Here is a 16,390-nt window from a genome sequence, read left to right on the forward strand (position 1 = left end):
GCCTAAAAGAGAGCTGTACAGAAACGCAGACGTGCATTTACACGTTGGTATAACCATCGACACCCACACAAACACATCCAGCTACCCCATCCCGTCGTGCTGCCTGTCTCTGCATAGGCAAATGCGGAGTGTTGGTTAAAACGTACGTTTAATGCATGGCAAGCCCAAGCTATAGGCATATGTACATCCCGCTGGGTGCAGGTACCCCTTCACTCCCAAAATAAACACTGCTGACACATGCACAGCCTGCAGACAGCTCGCTGCCAAACAGCTCCTGAATCACCCAGCCCATCTTTAGCTCACAGATAGCGTTTTATGTGCAAGCCAAGTTGCTGTTTGTTTAGGTATTCCACTCCCCCACAGCCCCACCTCGTTTGCCCTCCCCATCACGTCGCTGTTCTTCGGGATGAAGAACAAACAGTGCTGGCGGGATTGAAATGGTATCAGCAAAGGGCAGGTGAAGACTCGCCCGTTGCCAGGGCAGCCGTGTAGGCTGGGTGTCATATATCATTGTCCTGCTTTGTCTAGCCCCTGCTATCACCTGAAACACCTAAAGTTGAGTAAATAACAGCAACTGCTGAATCTACTGACATGTGTAAATGAGCCCTAGGTGAGTACTGGCACTGGAGTGTTGACACTTATTACCCTGGTTACCACAAACAAGTTGCCATTTGAGTATACATTTTTTTATTCATGCAAAGCTGAAAAGTTTGGCCCTGGTTATGGTGGTTGCAATGCCCAAGAAAGAACAGCATCAGGCAGGAGGCATGGCCAAGAAGGATGGAAGTGTTATTCTGAACTCTCTTTTGTTTCAACCTGAAGCCAGGACTGGTAGGGAAGGCTGGGTTTGTGACAGCAGCAAGGCACAAGACAACTAAGTGACTCCCAGTTAGTGAACGCCAGCAGGTCAGGATGGAGCTTGGCTGGAACTCTCCCTAGGTACACCCCCAGTGCAGAGCATTGGGCTTCAGTTCGAGGATACCTCCCTGGGAACTCATTCTGCTCTCTGCTATTGCACGTTTGTTTTACCAGCTTTACACTAGGGGCCCTTAGATTTAATAACTGCTGCAGTGCTGCTAATGGTTTTGGCAAGTGGGCATGCCACAGGCTGAGGCTGTGCACACTGCAGGTGTTTCCTTCAGCCGTGCGCTGGTGGAGGGCTGGGTGCGAGGCACAGCGCTGGCTCCCTGCTGCTCACAAGTGGCTGTGGAGAACGGGGTCAGAAGAGGAAGGAGCAATTTACTGAATGCCCTTCTCCATACCTCTGTCTCACGTTATTTACCCTTTGGCTTTCAGTATGCAGCCCTGGCAACAGCTACAAAAAAAAAAAAAACAACAAAAAAAACTCATCTGAAGCTGCCTGGAGTCAGGTGAAGCAGCAACTGGAGGTCAGTGCAGAAGGACCTTTGAACAAGAGCCTCATCAGAACAGACATTTCCCATATGCTTTTTTTTTTGCTCCTAAGAGCACCCTTCAACTCTGCCCAAGACGGGCATTAGGCCCAAAGACAACAAATTGCCAAAAAAAAGTAAAAAAGAAAAGAAAAAAAAATTGCCTTGACAGATCAAGACCACCGGGAACCTGTATCTCCAGGTAAGTATATATAGGTGTATGCATATATATATATATATATAATCCTCTATTCTGCAGCTTCTAGTCATTTAAGGTCTTTGGTCTATTTGAGAAAAAAGGAACCCTCATGCTTCACTCAGGCAGATCAGGAGCAGATTTCTGTTTTATTCTGTTTCTTGTTTAGTGATTTAATGACCAAATACATCTCTAGTACAGCTCACATGCTCTAGCTCATGGTATTCTTAGCCTGGATGTAGAAGAGACTACATGGGAAGGGTGAGGGGGTGTGAGGGGAGAGAAGAAGACTCACCCAGTCTGCCACACTCTTCTCGCTTGGTAAAATACTTGAAGCCATTGGCTGCCCTTCTTTCTGCCTTCTCATGTTTTTTCACATGCCAGGGCAGCTTGGTGGTGATGTTAGTCACAAAGTAGCAGCCAGGACGAAGACAGTGGTAATGCCCTCGCATCCTGAATTCACAGTGCTAGAGGGGAGCAAAAAGGCGGGTTGCTTTAAGCAGATCTAAAACAAATGCACTCTCATTTGCCTGCTACTAATGCTGTCCCTCTGAGAGAGGCCCGAACTGATACTCTGGATCATACCTACTTCATCTTCCATAAGCCACAATGCAAACTTGTTCCCTGTCATGTATTCTGCATTGCACTATTCTACACTGAATGACCCCAACACACAGCTAAGATTCCATCACTTCCCCTTAATTTGTGTTTTTTTCTGAGTAGTCATCACCAATTTTTATTCTACTTCATCTTGACTCTCTTAGATCATTCAAGTTTCTTCAGCCACTTCACTCAAGTCAAATAAACACAAAAGCAGAGGGATTCTCAGTTTGATGGAAACCAAACATTTTGCTGGACCAGGTAATTGAGGCCCTTCCGTGGATCTGTCATTAGACCAGGACTGAACCTCGTGGCCCCACTTCATACTCTATTATCTACTAGGTCTTGCCCATGCTTCTCCCATGCATGTCCTCAGGCCAGGACACTGCTTTTGAATTGCTCTTACCTGGTTTGGACAGAGACACTGCAGTGAGTAGTAAGCAAACTGGTCTCGCACATTCACCAAATTATTGTTGGGGTTGATGTGGTCCAGGCAGTGGGATTCTGCTTTGCCAGAGGTTTTGCACACATACTTGCAGTTCCCAAAGAGACAGTGGAAGTGGAATTTGTTGGCATACTTGCAGTCCGTTGCCAGGCAGGGATCACTGGAATACATCCAAAACCCAATCATCACCTTCACTCATTTCACACATTTGTTTCTTTGCCAACATTTAATTCAAGGGGAGCCCAGCTGAAGCCTCTGTTCCAAACATGGCCTACAGATTTCCTATGGCCACCTTCCTCTAGTAAAATTGATGCTGGCGACCCTACAGCAATGCTAGCAAGCTAGTGCACTTTCTTGATTAAGATTGTTAAAATAACAGCAGTGCATGGTGGGATCTGTAGTCTGTGAGGGCCACACTTCCAATCTAAAGCTCTCTCTCGAGGTCTGGCTAGATGCTGGTACTCCCTTTCTGCCTGTACTTGTCTTAGTGGTGATTTGGATCGTTTCTACTGTCTCCGTTTTGTATAACTGAAATGAAACTCCTGGGTATGCACACTGGAAGATGCCAGGGCTTCCCCTAATTAGACAAGACCTGCAGTGGTCTATTTAATCAGCTGAACAGTTTTGATACCTTACTCCCCCCACCCATTCCATGGCTTTCATGTTGCACACACAGATCAAAGGCAGCTGACCCTTGATCTCTTGGATTCCCGAGCACTGTACCCAATGCTACCTACTCAGAGATGTGAAACAGAATTAATGCACGTCTTTGAAAGCAGGCAAATGACTGCCAATGTACAGCTCAGAGAGTGATACCCTACCAGCCTGAACAACTAAGCTGCAATGCCTAACCTGACTGTGGCTTCCTGTGTCCTCCTGTAACCAACCTAACTTCTGCCTGTCTATATAGCAGAAACAGAACGATCATCACAGCACCACTGTGAAACTTCTTTAATGTTTAAAAAAATAATAATTCAGAAATGCATGTTACCTCCTATCAGCCATACCTCCCTGGGGATGACTGTGTAAACTAACAAAACCAGCTGCACGGAATTGCAGGAGACTGACTACACTTGTGGAAGAGTTCAGCCAGAACATCAACTGACAAAGCTGAAGTGAGAGGAATGCTCCCTGTTCCTCAAGCTGCTGAGGACTCCATTCCTGCTTAAGGCACAGTGCAAGCACTTGTGTCTTCTCCACTACCTGACCCCCCCCGGCTTCTTCAGTGAAAAAAAAGAAGCTGTATTAGTGTTACAGATGACATTTGTATGAAAAGGCCACAGATCTTACTGGGAACAAATCCCAAAGAAATCCACCGTTTTTTTTCATCAATCATCTATAAATACCTACCATTAGTTACCTTAAAACTTTAAAGATGCTACGCTCCCTCTGTAGCCTTCAGTGTTAAAACTACTGCAAAGAGCGTGTATTTCTGTTCACCTCCCATGAGGTACAAGAAAGGCTCCAGTGAGCCTTTTTTATGTCAGTAAGTTTATTTCTCCTCTAAACTCATATCTAAAAGTGCTCCCAGCTCTACTGGAAAATCCATTTTTTTCTAGGATAGCTGAGGGTATTTTCTAGAGTATACAGAAGTAACTTTCCTGGAAGATAAAGCCCAGAGTGCCTTCTAGGCAGAAGGCATCTCAGTGGGTGAATGTAAAGGGGATTGCAAGGTTGGAGAGGAAACAAGGAGGCAAGCGGTGTCTATAACAACTTACTTCTCCTGGAACTGGAGAAATCCGGGTTTGACCTGAGGCTTGGCGTTCTCCAGGGAAGTCGTTGCCAAGGGTGAAGTTGCCAGGTTAGGCACTGATGCTGGGATCTGAGGCATCTGGGGTATGGTCGAAGCCAGCTGCTTCCAAGCTAGCAGCGTGGGGGCAGAGGGCACAGTCGCCGGGCTTGGGGTGGGCACGTCGAGGGCAGGAGCGCTCGCCATGGTGGCAGACGTAGCAGATGGTGATGAAGGGGCCAGTGAAGCCTTACTCTCAGTAGTAGTTGAGAAGGGAGACTCAGAGTTACCTTTCACAGCTCCGCCCTCAGTTCGGAAGTGAAAACTGCAAAAAGATGGAGTAATTTAGATACAAGTTCTTGGCCATCCATTAAACATCAACGAGAACGTGGCAGTAGTCTGCAAACAAACTAGCTGAGGTGAAATCCTAAAAGGGACTCTGCCCACTTTGTGGAAATCTTTAGGGTCCTCCTAGATAATGTGAGGAAAAGGGAATTTATTATGCAGGGTGGAGACAGAAAGGTTCAATAACGTGTTAAAATCAGAGCAGTGCAAGCATGGCTGCAGACAGCAAGGTCAATATGACTTGAGGGCAGATTCTCATGGCTGTTGTGAGAAGCCAGTCATTTGACGTAGCTAACCACAGGCCTCCAGCCCCAGAGACCAGCTATGCTAACAGATCTTGCTGTCTTAAAACTTGACAACATCACCTTCCCTTTAAAGCCCTTCAGACTCAGCCATGTGGCCAGTTGCTGAAGGCCATACTCATTTGTTACCTGGGCAAATCTTCCACTATATTTAAAAGGAACTTGCCATGGGTTTAAACTGCAGATGGCCCTGTAGAAATTTGCAACAACTTCCAGTATCCCGCCCTTCCTTTGCTACTCCCTTCACTGTGACAGTGGGAGCACGGCTTAACTTCATTCTCCACCTAAGAGTCACCTGGAGTTCTGAGCGTGCTGTACAACTGCTGTAATACAGGCCATATTATCTCGTTCTGGCTACCAAACCCTGGGCTGTCCACTGCTGCTTTCCAAAATGATGTGAAATGACAAGGGTTTACAACACAGAACGTCACAAGGCGAGGAGGTTGGTCTTGGGCTGGACAGTTTGCTTCAAGATCCTCATCCGTATGATATGAGCATCTTAAACAAAGCCATATAAACTAAGGGCTAGGGAAGCTGGTTAAAAAATTGTTGTGACAAGACAAAGAAAAATAAAATGCTTTCCACACTGCAGTGATGGGAAGCTGCTCTACAAAGAGTCTGCATCCAGTGACAATGGTCGGGGTTACAGGTTCCCCTCCCTCTCATATTCCCTTATTTCTTCGTATGGTGTATTTGTATGCTGGGGGAAATATCTGTCTCCTTGACCACACTGTCTGTCAGATAGGCTAGGGAAAAACAAAAGCCCACTTTTCAACCTTGCCAGCACAGCGTGAGACACCTGTCACAAACTGAGCACATTTATTGTGAAACAGAATTAAAGAGGACATCGTGTTCTGCAAACATGTCAGCTGAGCACATTTACACAGGAAATGGGTGGGTGCCCAGAGGCTGCCCTCAGGACTGCCCACATTCCTGGTCCTGACCCTCCTCCTGCAGTGTGCGCGGTGTGGAGTCTCCTCCAGGTTTCCCAAGGCTCTTCTACTCACTTGGCGTGCTTGATGGCTCCATCCAGGGTGCTGAAGAGGGCACCGCATTCCTCCACGACACAGTGGAAATGCACCTTATGCAGAAAGTCGCACTGCGCGTCGCAGAAGTCCTTGGTACCAAACCTGGCCAAAGCAGACAAGCAGGCATCTTACAGAAGGCCCCGGAAGGCAAGCAGTAGTGGAACAGACATTTCTTTTTGTTTTTCAGCTCTACTACCATCCTGTTTTCTCATGTCCCTGCTGGCACTGCTGCTTGATTATGGCCAGTTACATAGGTCTGAACACGCAGAATGAGAACCTGGTTTCTCTCCAACTGGACTTGTCTGAGTGATTAACTCCCATTCGCTTTTAGTGGGAGCAAAATACAGAACTACTCAAACAAAAGGTGAAAAACTTTAATGTGCTTGAGTGTCTGTATACAAAAGTCAGAGCTCTGAGGAACGCAAAGGTTAGTAAATCTGCTTGAATTTACTGGGAGTACCACGGGGAAGGAACAACCCTGGTTAGTGGGAATCTAGAGGCAGAATCCCCTCCGCCCCCTAACACACACTTAAAATAACAGGTTAGCACATGGATGGGGGAGACAAAGCATCACCTCTATAGCAATTACAGCCTAATATGCATAAATAGGGAATAGCACAGTCCCTGAAGTACACAAGAAACGATGCTGCAATGCAAAAACCAGAGCAAACGGCATCATCTAAGGTATGCCTCTTGCCAGAGGAAATGGTCAAGAGAACAAAAACAAGTAAGCACTGCTCATCCCCTGCTGAGGGTCTCCATGCTTAGTAGCAAATGTACATACAATTACAAGAAACTCCAGAATCATGGGGAATCGAGAAATCAGGTAAAAAGCATCGGCAGGAAGGATTTGAAACTTAACAGGGGAATCTTGCATAATTAAGGTACAACAGCCTACAATTGCTCTGATGAGCAGGAAAGCAAGAAACAAACAGCAGCCTGCACAGTCCCGAGGGGACCTCCTAACGATTTGAAGGTAAAGGAAAAAGAAAAAAAAATAATCTTGAACTGGAGAATGAAAGGGGCAGTGGGTGTAGAGAACATGCAGTCAGTTAAGGCTTGCAAGGAGAAGATGAAGGAAAGTAAAGGTGTGATAAGAGAAGAGATTAGAAACCAAGTCACTGCAAGTTAAAGGGGTTGTTTTATCAGGAACAGGAGATTTTGTACTTCGAAATCCTGACAAAAATGGGAGGGAGGTGATGAGTCAAAAATGGCTGCCTTATAAAATTTTCTTTGGACAGGGAAACTAAAGACAAGACAGATAATTAGGGATGAAATGAAGACCTTCTAGAAGAACAGATAAAGGGACTGGTTGGAAAATATAAATATGCACAAGTCAGCCAGTCTGATGATGCATGTCCTGAAGTGCAATGGAAATTAACTCACAAACTGATTGCATTACTATTTGTTATTTTTTAAGCCATAGAGAAGAGGGAGATACTAGGGAACCGGGAAAAAAAAAATAAAAAATCTAGGTACCGATTCTCTGAAAAGGAAAAAAAAAAAAAGACAAGTGATCTTTGGCAATTATCATACCTCTAGTCTTAACTTCTCCTTCCAGTAAAGTAATGGAACAAATATTAAGAGGGAGGAGAAAATCATTAAACATCTAGAGGATAAAGGAACCGTGAGCAATAAACAGCATCAGGATTATAAAGAATAAATCTTGCCAGACAAATTTAATTGCTTTTTTTGATAGAATTACAAAATTAGTGGATGAAGGGATGCAATATATTTGGATTTTAGTAAAGCGTTTTGATACAGACTTGCATATGCTTAGAATTAATTCAAATTGGCTTGGATGTGAATGCTACCACATGGATTGAAAACTGGCTGAAGGACCGTAAACAAAGGCTAATGACAAACAGCGACGTATCGAGCTGGGAGGAGGCATCTCGTGAATGCTGCAAGGATGACTTTGGCTAGGTCTGAGCTTATTTAACATCTTCATTAGTAATCTAGGAGAAGGAGTAAACAGCGTGCTAATGAAATTCACAGAAGATACTAAACTGGGAGGAGTTGGCAACACCAATGCAAGACGAGAGAAATAACACAGAGAGAGGCCTTGCAAGACATGGGGAAGGTTCCGAATCGGAGAGTCACGTTTGGAAACACACAGCTAATACATCGGAGGGTATTTTTATACATAGAGGACTCATGAGAGCAACATTACAAGCAATCCTGTGTAACAGTGGATGGTAAACACATATATATAATGCAGTATAGATGCAAAGAAGGTAGTGCAATTGTGAGCTGCATACATGGGGCAGAAAGCTTCTGGTGTGGTGATGCAGGAGCGGCAGCCCAGTTCTGCAAACAGCAACAACGTGATCAGCGGGCTGGAGGGGCTAATTTACCAAGTCGGATTAAAGGAAGTAAATAAACTTGGTTAAATGATATGCTAAAAGTCTGACAAGGAGGTGAAGGACCTGAACTCCAATTGTGGAGAAGAATTCTGCTGTGGTTCAAGGGTATGTAACTAGGAGAACTGCAACAAAATTATGAAAAGGGAAATTCAGGCAGCATACTATGAAAAAAGATCCTGACAGTGAAATGTATTATGAGTAGAATAATGCTCCCAGAGACAAGAGAACAGCCACCCCGCTTGGCATAATTAAAACTAGGCTGGACAAAATGCTTGCAAAATGGACTGCAGGGAAGGATCTCACACTAGCCAGGGGCAGAGGGACTGGGAGACCTTCTAGTCTTTTCCATCAAAGTCTGTGATTTACAAAGTGTCCACAGGCATTTGTAGGCAAAGATCTGTGTCAGAGCACTAACCCATATGTGTCTGCCGGGGTGTATCTGTGTACGCTCAAAGCATGTGTCTGTCTGGGCATGTATGTGCATGCATCTGCGTGTGGGTGAGTTTTGTATCTGTTCCATTTTCCTTTCAAGCCTCCTTGTCTACAACAAAAACAGCAGAAACCATGCAGTTCCCATTCCCCCTTGGACTCCTTGTTTTGTTTCGGTGCACCACTTCTGTAATCAGAGGAAATTCCACCACATTTTAAGGCTTCTGTGATCTGTGTGTAACAACTAAACCTGGTCTAGCAGTGGTTCAGTGCTCAGAGTGAGCTACCCTTGGTCCCCAGGACCTGCAGACTGGGAAATGTCGAGGAGCCTGAGGTACGCCAAGGCAAACAGTGTGATGTGAAGAGCTCTGCTCCTGGTTGGCCCTTGTGTTCCCATTGCAAATCAACTCTACGTGGACAGTCATTTCTTACAGGACATTAACACCTCCTGCAGCCAGCCAGGACTGAGGGCTAACTGCACTCCAGAAGGTGATCAGCATACGACAGAATCAGACCTTTAAATTCAAGAGAACTCATCATTCAAACACGAACTAATGAGCCAGACACTATGCAAAGGAAACCGTTTCCCTTTCCTCTACTCCCAGTTCCATGCCCTCCTTACCGGCGCAGGTACATCTTCCATGGCTCAGAGAGCTTCTCCTGGACAAGTGCCTTCACTGCCTTGCCCAAGTACTGTGTTGGCTCCCCAGCCCCAGCCTGGCTGCCATCTCCTTCTGCCTTAATGTTCAGCAGGTTGCCAAGGCTGGCACTGCTCTTGGACATCTGGAACAAGAACACAGACACTGCATCAAGCCCAGCACACAGCTGTGGACACTGCCAGTCTGGACGCCCTCAGGACCGTCCCGTGGAAAGCTGTTTCTTCAAAGAGAGAAGACAAGAAGTCTGCACAGGCTGCATCAACTGCATCAGCGAGGCTTAGTAACACCTCACTCTGTGGCATCCTCCACCCAGCTGTCACAAAGCCCATCTAGCATTCGTGCCTCTTGTGGGATGTAGTGAAGCATCTTTTCAGTACACTGGGAAACTGAGGCAAAAGGAGACGTGCCCCCTTAAGTCCTTGGAAATTCTTATGAACTTCACTGAAGGTCTTATTTCACTTTGTGTGTTAAATGGGTATATTGTCCTCAAAGCAGGACGTGGACTCATAATTTGTCTTGTCTGAAAGGCTTCAAATAGATTCCGCACCGAGAAGGTTTGGAGGTCCAGGTGCAGGATGTGCAGAACAGAAAAAGGAAGTTACTCGAGTGCTTAGAGAGAAAAAAATCTTTCATAATAAATGCACAGTTCCCCAGGCCTGTTCCTGCTTTGCTGCTCTCTCTAACAATAGTTACTTACCTCCAGTAACAACAGCGAAATGCACAGCATGTATAAAATGCAGGATCCGGCCCACTACTTGCACTGAAACTCCACCCACTTGAGGATCTCAAAGCCCTTTATACAGATCAGTTAATTAAGCCTGACAGCCCCCCTAAATAAACTGCAGTACGCTACAGGAACCCTGGCTGTTTGAGCCTCTCTTAATGCCCCCTGAAGGTAAAGCCCCTGCTGCTACGTGGAGACTGCAGTTCTTTATGGCTGGAGACAGAAATTGAGCTCTTTTTTTTTTTCTGTAAAGTTTTTATTATTTTTATTTTTTTTATTTATTTTTTATTTCCAGGCAAATAATAAAGGTTTTCTCTACCAACAGAAATTGTGTGCAGCAAGAAGCAAGCACGGTGTGTTCCTGAGCACACAGAGCTTGGGTCTGCAACCCTTACTCCTGGAACAGGCTCCTTCAAATCAGCGGGCTCTATCCTTTGCTGCTTTATGTCATTATTTAGTCCTCTTCCTACTTTACCGAAGGAAGAAACCTGAAGAACTGTGCTGCACCTATTTTGCATAATGCAAAGAACCTTTATGCTGTGGTGCATGCCTTTATGCTGTACCTTTACGCAGGGCTGCACACAAGCGAATGTTTATTCCTAAACATACGCTTCAACTGGAGATTTTCAAGCGAAGCATCTATTGAAAAAGCATTTTCCTGAGCTGGGGCCTTCAGAAGGACTCAGGATCCCCAGTAGCAGACTTACTAAATAGATTTACTCACTATAGAAAGCACTGTGTATTTGGAATCACTAGAGGGATAGCATGCAGGAATGAGTAAGAAATTAAGCTTAAAAGGGAACACCAGAAATCCAATGTAACAGAGCACCAATGGAGAAGGAAGGTGGTAGAAGGATAAAACCAGAAATGAAACAACACGTGAAGAAGAGTGATGGAGTAACAGAGAAAGGACTTGAGAGACTACCCGACAAAGTCACTTTGCCCTCTCTTGAGGGTTACATGGGCTTGATGCATGTAATGCCCAGAGCCAAGGGGATGGCAATAGTTATGCCTGTAAAACCTATCACAGTGGAATATTAAAGCATGGCTCAAAGGCGGCCCTGATCTCTAATGCAGTTGTATACAACAAGAAAATTAATCTTGGTACAGTAGAATTTATCATGTGAAAGGGAAATATATATTTGAGATGATGTATAATTTAAGGAAAAAGTAAAGAAAAAGAAACTCTGCATTATTTAAAATAAATATTCTATAACATGGTAAAGTGGGCTCTGTTGGACACCATTACTCACACTAGAAAGGCAGAAATTGATGATTTCGGCTCAAAACTTCTGATTTTTTTCTTATTCTTTTTCATAAAAACAAATGATTCTCCTCCCCCTCCCGCAATGAAAGAAAACGTTTGAAGTAAATAAAAAAAATGAGTAACTATAAAAAGAGAGCGAGAGAAGTTGCCAGGTTCTGGAAATAAAAATGGGGAAAAAAAAATCTTTCGGAGCCCTCCTCCGTCTAGAAAGGATGAAAAAAAAGGTGTCAGAGGCTGCAATATATTTCTTCAGCCAGTTCATTAAATTAATTCGTAAGCAGTGGCTCTGAAATTATACCCGATGAAAAATGGTCTCAAAATTTAAATGGTACAAACTCATCTTATTAGAGGCAAAACATTAAAAAACAAACGCATCTCTTCCCCCCTCCCTCCCCGCCATCGCAGCTTTAATTTCTCTTGGTGGGGGGAATGAAAGGCGTTTGATGGATGGCTCTTACCTTATTCATAAGCGAGGATAAAAGAGATGAATTTGCCGAGACTGTGTGGCCATTTGATTCATTACTGGAACACACAAACCAACAGGGTTTAGTTAAGATGTGCACAGGGACTGTGAGCACTGAGATTAATCCTTCTCCCTTCAAGCTGCCTCACTCCTCACCTGCTGCATCCGGAGGAAGAGAATGATGCCCACCCTCCCTTGGGTAGGTCAAACTCTTACTGGTGATAGCAAGACAGAAAGGAAGAGGGTTGCAAGTTTGCTGAATTCAGTTCTTTCAGCTATTAAACAATCCAGACCTCTTCTCCAGTGCCCATACCATCACACTCTTTTATCAGCTGACTCACAACCCACCCCACATTTTTTCTCCTTCTACCTATTTGAACTTTCAAAACTACACTGCAAAACCAGGGGAACAGGCAAAGCCACAAACCTTATGGCCACAGCTCACACTGAAAGGCAACCTGAGTACAGGCATCAGTAATAGATCTAGCTGACTGTAAGTGCTGGGGTCCTTAACTGAGGCTTCTCCAATAAAGTGTGGGAAGGAATGTATACAAGGGTCAAAGTGGAGCAGGCTCAGGTATCCTCAATATCAGTTCTGCTGCAGTTTTTGCACACAGGACAATCCCCAAGCACTCCTGTTCTCAGGAAAGCTTTTGGACAAGTGGGACAGAGGCTTTGAGATAGCGCACTCAGCTGTTCTGTGGTCCGTCACCTCCGCTACGGGTTAGCACGTGCCAGACCCAGGCCAACTCTCAGTGCTGGCCAGGCCTGCATGCCCCTGCCTGCACTCATCTCTCACCCGTGATCCTTGACGCTCAGGTCCAGGCTGTGCTCCTGCAGGGACTCCTGACCGGTGCCAGAGGACGATCCCATGGCCTCCACCGGCTCCTGCTTCACCTGCACTGGATTGAACCGTCCGGGAGCTGCTGGCTGTCCATTCCCTGCTCGAGAAAGGCACCGAAATTAGGTTGTAAAAATTAAAACGAAAAAGGTAGCTCGAAGATGGGGTTGCAGTGGCAAATAAAGAAGTTAGCTCACTATCACAACTGCATAAATGGAAAAAGCACAGAAAAAGTGTGGGGGGGAGGGACGGGACGGGATTGCTGGTCAGCGTTTATTGCCAAGATGACATGATGGGTTCTGACGTCCACTCCAGCGTGGAAATTCTTCAAGTGATAATTATTGCAAAATTATGTCAAAGTTGTCCAGGCTATGGGCCCTTTAAAGGAGAAGGGCGGAAGGAGCGTGGGGGAGACCTGATTCTCTGCACAAACTGTCATAACTAATTTGCGGGGCTGCCTCTTAAGCGTTTATTAAAGACTCCGTTAATGCTGAGGCAATGTGGCAGCTTTCGACTGCTAGTCAGGGCCCCGTCCCCGTCCCCAGTCCCAGCGTTGCCGTAGCGACGGCAGCGGCCTGCCACTGCGCCTGCCCGGCAGCACCATCTGCCCAGGCCGGGGCTATCGGAGGTGACAGCCACCGGGCCCGGCCGGCCGCCGACCCCTCGCCACCACCTTGCCCCCACAAAATGAGGGGTTCTCCGTCGTGGCAGGGGGGGTTCGTGCCGAGCACGTGAGGTATGAAGTCGAATTAAAGGAAGGGGGGAAAGCAGGGAGAACTCGAAAACAAATTAAAGAGGGGAAAAAAAAAAAGAAGAAGAAAAGCAAAGAAAAAAGGAGGGGAAAAAAGTTGCTGACAGGAACATGTCTGCGGAGCTTTCTTCCACAATCCCCAAGTGACTAAAATATTAATTTACCCTCCGGCAGTACAGCTGACGGCGAGCTGCTTCTCAGCCAGCAAGTGGCATTTTATTAAAAAATAAAGGAAAATCGTTCCCTCCATGACCTTTCTCTGCTTTAGGAAACAATTTTTCAAATAATAATTTTAAACGCATGTGAAAGTTCCCTTCCCTCTTTCACCACATGCCCTCGTCCCGCTCCCTCCACGCCTGCTCTCGGGCAGGAGGGCCCACGGGCAGCGCTCGTGGTGTCGGCCGTGGGGCAGCCCAGAGCCGGCGGTGCCACCAGGCAGAGCCCCCCCGACCCCACACTGCTGATCGGGTGCCAGCCATGGTCAGCAGGAGGCTGGGAAACCATGCTGAGACTGCCTTCAAGGGTTCACTTGCTCCAAGGGTTAACTGCCATTCAAGGGTGAACTGGTCACGACCAAATTTATTGTCCCATTTCTGCTCCTTTATTACCCCCTTCCCCACCTCCGGTCCCCTGGACAACCAGGTGGCTTCTCATTCCCTCCTCTCCATATCATCAGGCACTCTTATTCCTCCTGCTAGTAGGACAACCGATGGGAGTAACTCACCTGCTTCGAGTGCCACAGAGGGCTTGAGTGCAGCTGCTGCCAGCCTGGCCATCATAGGAGAGATTAACCCCTTGCTAGCAGAGATCCTTTCCATTATGGATGCCGCTGGAGCTGGAGAAGAAGTAGCCGAAGGTTCACCAGATCCTGAGATGGCCTGGGATGAGGAATCTGTAGGAGCAGATGATGTTGGATTGGCGCCGGACGAACCAGCAGCCATCAGATTAGCTGAGCTGGCAGGAAGCGGCGTGGAGACCCGGCTGGGGATGATGGGGAAGAAGGATCCAGCTGTTCCAGGAAGTGCTGAGTTGGAGAGTGCCAGGGCCAAGGGAATATTGCTGGGAAGAGCCTGGGAGAGCAGGCCAGAGATCTTGGTGGCTGGTGTCATGCTGTTGGCAGGCTTGCTGGCCTGCGAGGAAGCAAGCTCGGCAGCAGAGGAGGGCGCAGCTGGGACTATGAGAGAAACGGAAGACTGTTGACTGGTGGGGGAGGCACTCAGGCTGGAGTTCTTGGAGCTCATAGCGGAGAAGTCAATAAGGTCATCGTTACTGGACTCCTCTTGCTCATTATCCTTGGATCCCAGGAGAGAGGCAGGCAGGCCCAGCACTCCCGAGCTCCGGATGTGCCGGCGCTCGTGCTTGCGTTTATGGGAGGTCATCTGGCTGGTGGAGGTGAAGGTGAAGCCGCAGCCTGCCCTTATGCAGTGGAAGTGGTTGGTGGCCTTGCTGTAGACGCAGCCCTCATACTTGCATTCCTCATATTTGTAGAACTTCTTGAAGCCATCCTTGGCGTAGGCATCATCTTTGATGTGGTAGCTCTTGTGCTTCTCAATGTCACACTTGTTCTTGAAGGTGAAGGTACACCCAGGTCGCCTGCAAGGGCATCGAGGAGGAGAGAGTGGTTGGCTGTGCGGGCTAGGAGCACAACGCAACTGCTGTCACCTGCCACACTCTGGGATAAGGACTGGGGCCAGTATGAGACAGTGACCTTGGGGCTAAGGGGCTAAGGAGCTTTATGTGGGCCAACCTGTGTCACCAAGTCAAGCAAAAAATGCTGCCATGTGAGAGCTTGGAAGCCAACTCAACACTGAGAAACAAGCAGGATAACATGGGGTTGCAAGAACCCACCACTGCAAGTTCCAACCAAAAGAGCAGCTAAAGGGGACTAAGATACAAACTGTGCTTTCCCACTCTTCCTGAGAATGTGAGAAATCAATAGAAGAGCATTTGTGTACAGAAGGCAGAGTCTGGCCCTGAAAGGGAGGAGCTGGCTGGAGAGAACTCTAGCATGAAAGTGCCATTAGCAGCGTATTAGTGCCCTCCCCCATCCCCATGTTGAACACTGTCAGGGATGAGCACTGTGATCTTCCCCAGTGATTCCCGGATCTGTTTTCTTTATTTCCTCAGATCACCGCAGGCAACGACAATCTTGGGAATGACATCTGCCCCGGAGCATGAGCTCTCACAAGAGCAGCATGGAGAAGGCCATGGCAGGGTAGACTGAGGCCCTGTGCACAATCCTGAATTTACGATGTGGCAGGAGGCAAACAGACCCTCCATCTCAGAGGCAGGATTCCCGTCCTTTCCTGCTATCTCACCTGCAGTGAAAATGAGTGGTTTTCTGCCCGTAGAACTGGCATTCCACAGTGCCACAGTCCTCCGTGGCACGGAACCGCTGAAACCCGTCGTTGATGAGCTGCGTGTTTTTCTTGTGAAAGTTCTCATGGGTCATCACGTCCGAGGTGCTTGTGTAGACCTTGTTACAACCCACCTACCCCGGGCAAAACAGGGAGTCATCAGTATAGTGTTCTGATACCATGATCTTATTAACATCAGCAGTAATAAAACATACGAGCAGCACACATACATTTCAGAGTTCCATTTGGACATTTCTCCTACGAGTATTAAGTCATCACTTTAATTCCCAGTTTAAAGACTGATAGAGCAGTCACGAAGAAAAGCAACTCTCAGGCCAGAAAAAAGGGGAGGATGCAGAGATAAAAGACCAGCTACAGATAATCGTGTCTGTTTGGGGAGGAAAGCAGCAGAGTTCCTGCTCCTAAGGAGAAAAGAACAGACTGACAGATGCCATTACTTTCTGTCATCTTGGAGCAACATGGAACAGAGCAGGACT

The 16,390-nt window shown here is 46.8% G+C and overlaps 1 protein-coding gene across 5 annotated transcripts in view; it reads right to left on the reverse strand.

Annotated features, from left to right (window-relative positions):
- Positions 1-16,390, reverse strand: part of CASZ1 (castor zinc finger 1) — a 212,984-nt gene that overhangs the window by 14,406 nt on the left and 182,188 nt on the right. For all 5 annotated transcript variants that reach the window (XM_035344641.1, XM_035344640.1, XM_035344639.1 and 2 more), the window contains 9 exons: positions 15,855-16,027; positions 14,261-15,129; positions 12,744-12,885; positions 11,940-12,003; positions 9,454-9,614; positions 6,016-6,138; positions 4,351-4,686; positions 2,594-2,792; positions 1,883-2,054 (listed from right to left, as the gene is read on the reverse strand). In XM_035344641.1, coding sequence (XP_035200532.1) covers positions 1,883-2,054; positions 2,594-2,792; positions 4,351-4,686; positions 6,016-6,138; positions 9,454-9,614; positions 11,940-12,003; positions 12,744-12,885; positions 14,261-15,129; positions 15,855-16,027 — 2,239 coding nt within the window. The remainder of the gene's footprint in view (positions 1-1,882; positions 2,055-2,593; positions 2,793-4,350; positions 4,687-6,015; positions 6,139-9,453; positions 9,615-11,939; positions 12,004-12,743; positions 12,886-14,260; positions 15,130-15,854; positions 16,028-16,390) is intronic.

Source organism: Oxyura jamaicensis, chromosome 21 (assembly GCF_011077185.1).
Source record: "Oxyura jamaicensis isolate SHBP4307 breed ruddy duck chromosome 21, BPBGC_Ojam_1.0, whole genome shotgun sequence".
In the NCBI taxonomy this organism is placed as follows: domain Eukaryota; kingdom Metazoa; phylum Chordata; class Aves; order Anseriformes; family Anatidae; genus Oxyura; species Oxyura jamaicensis.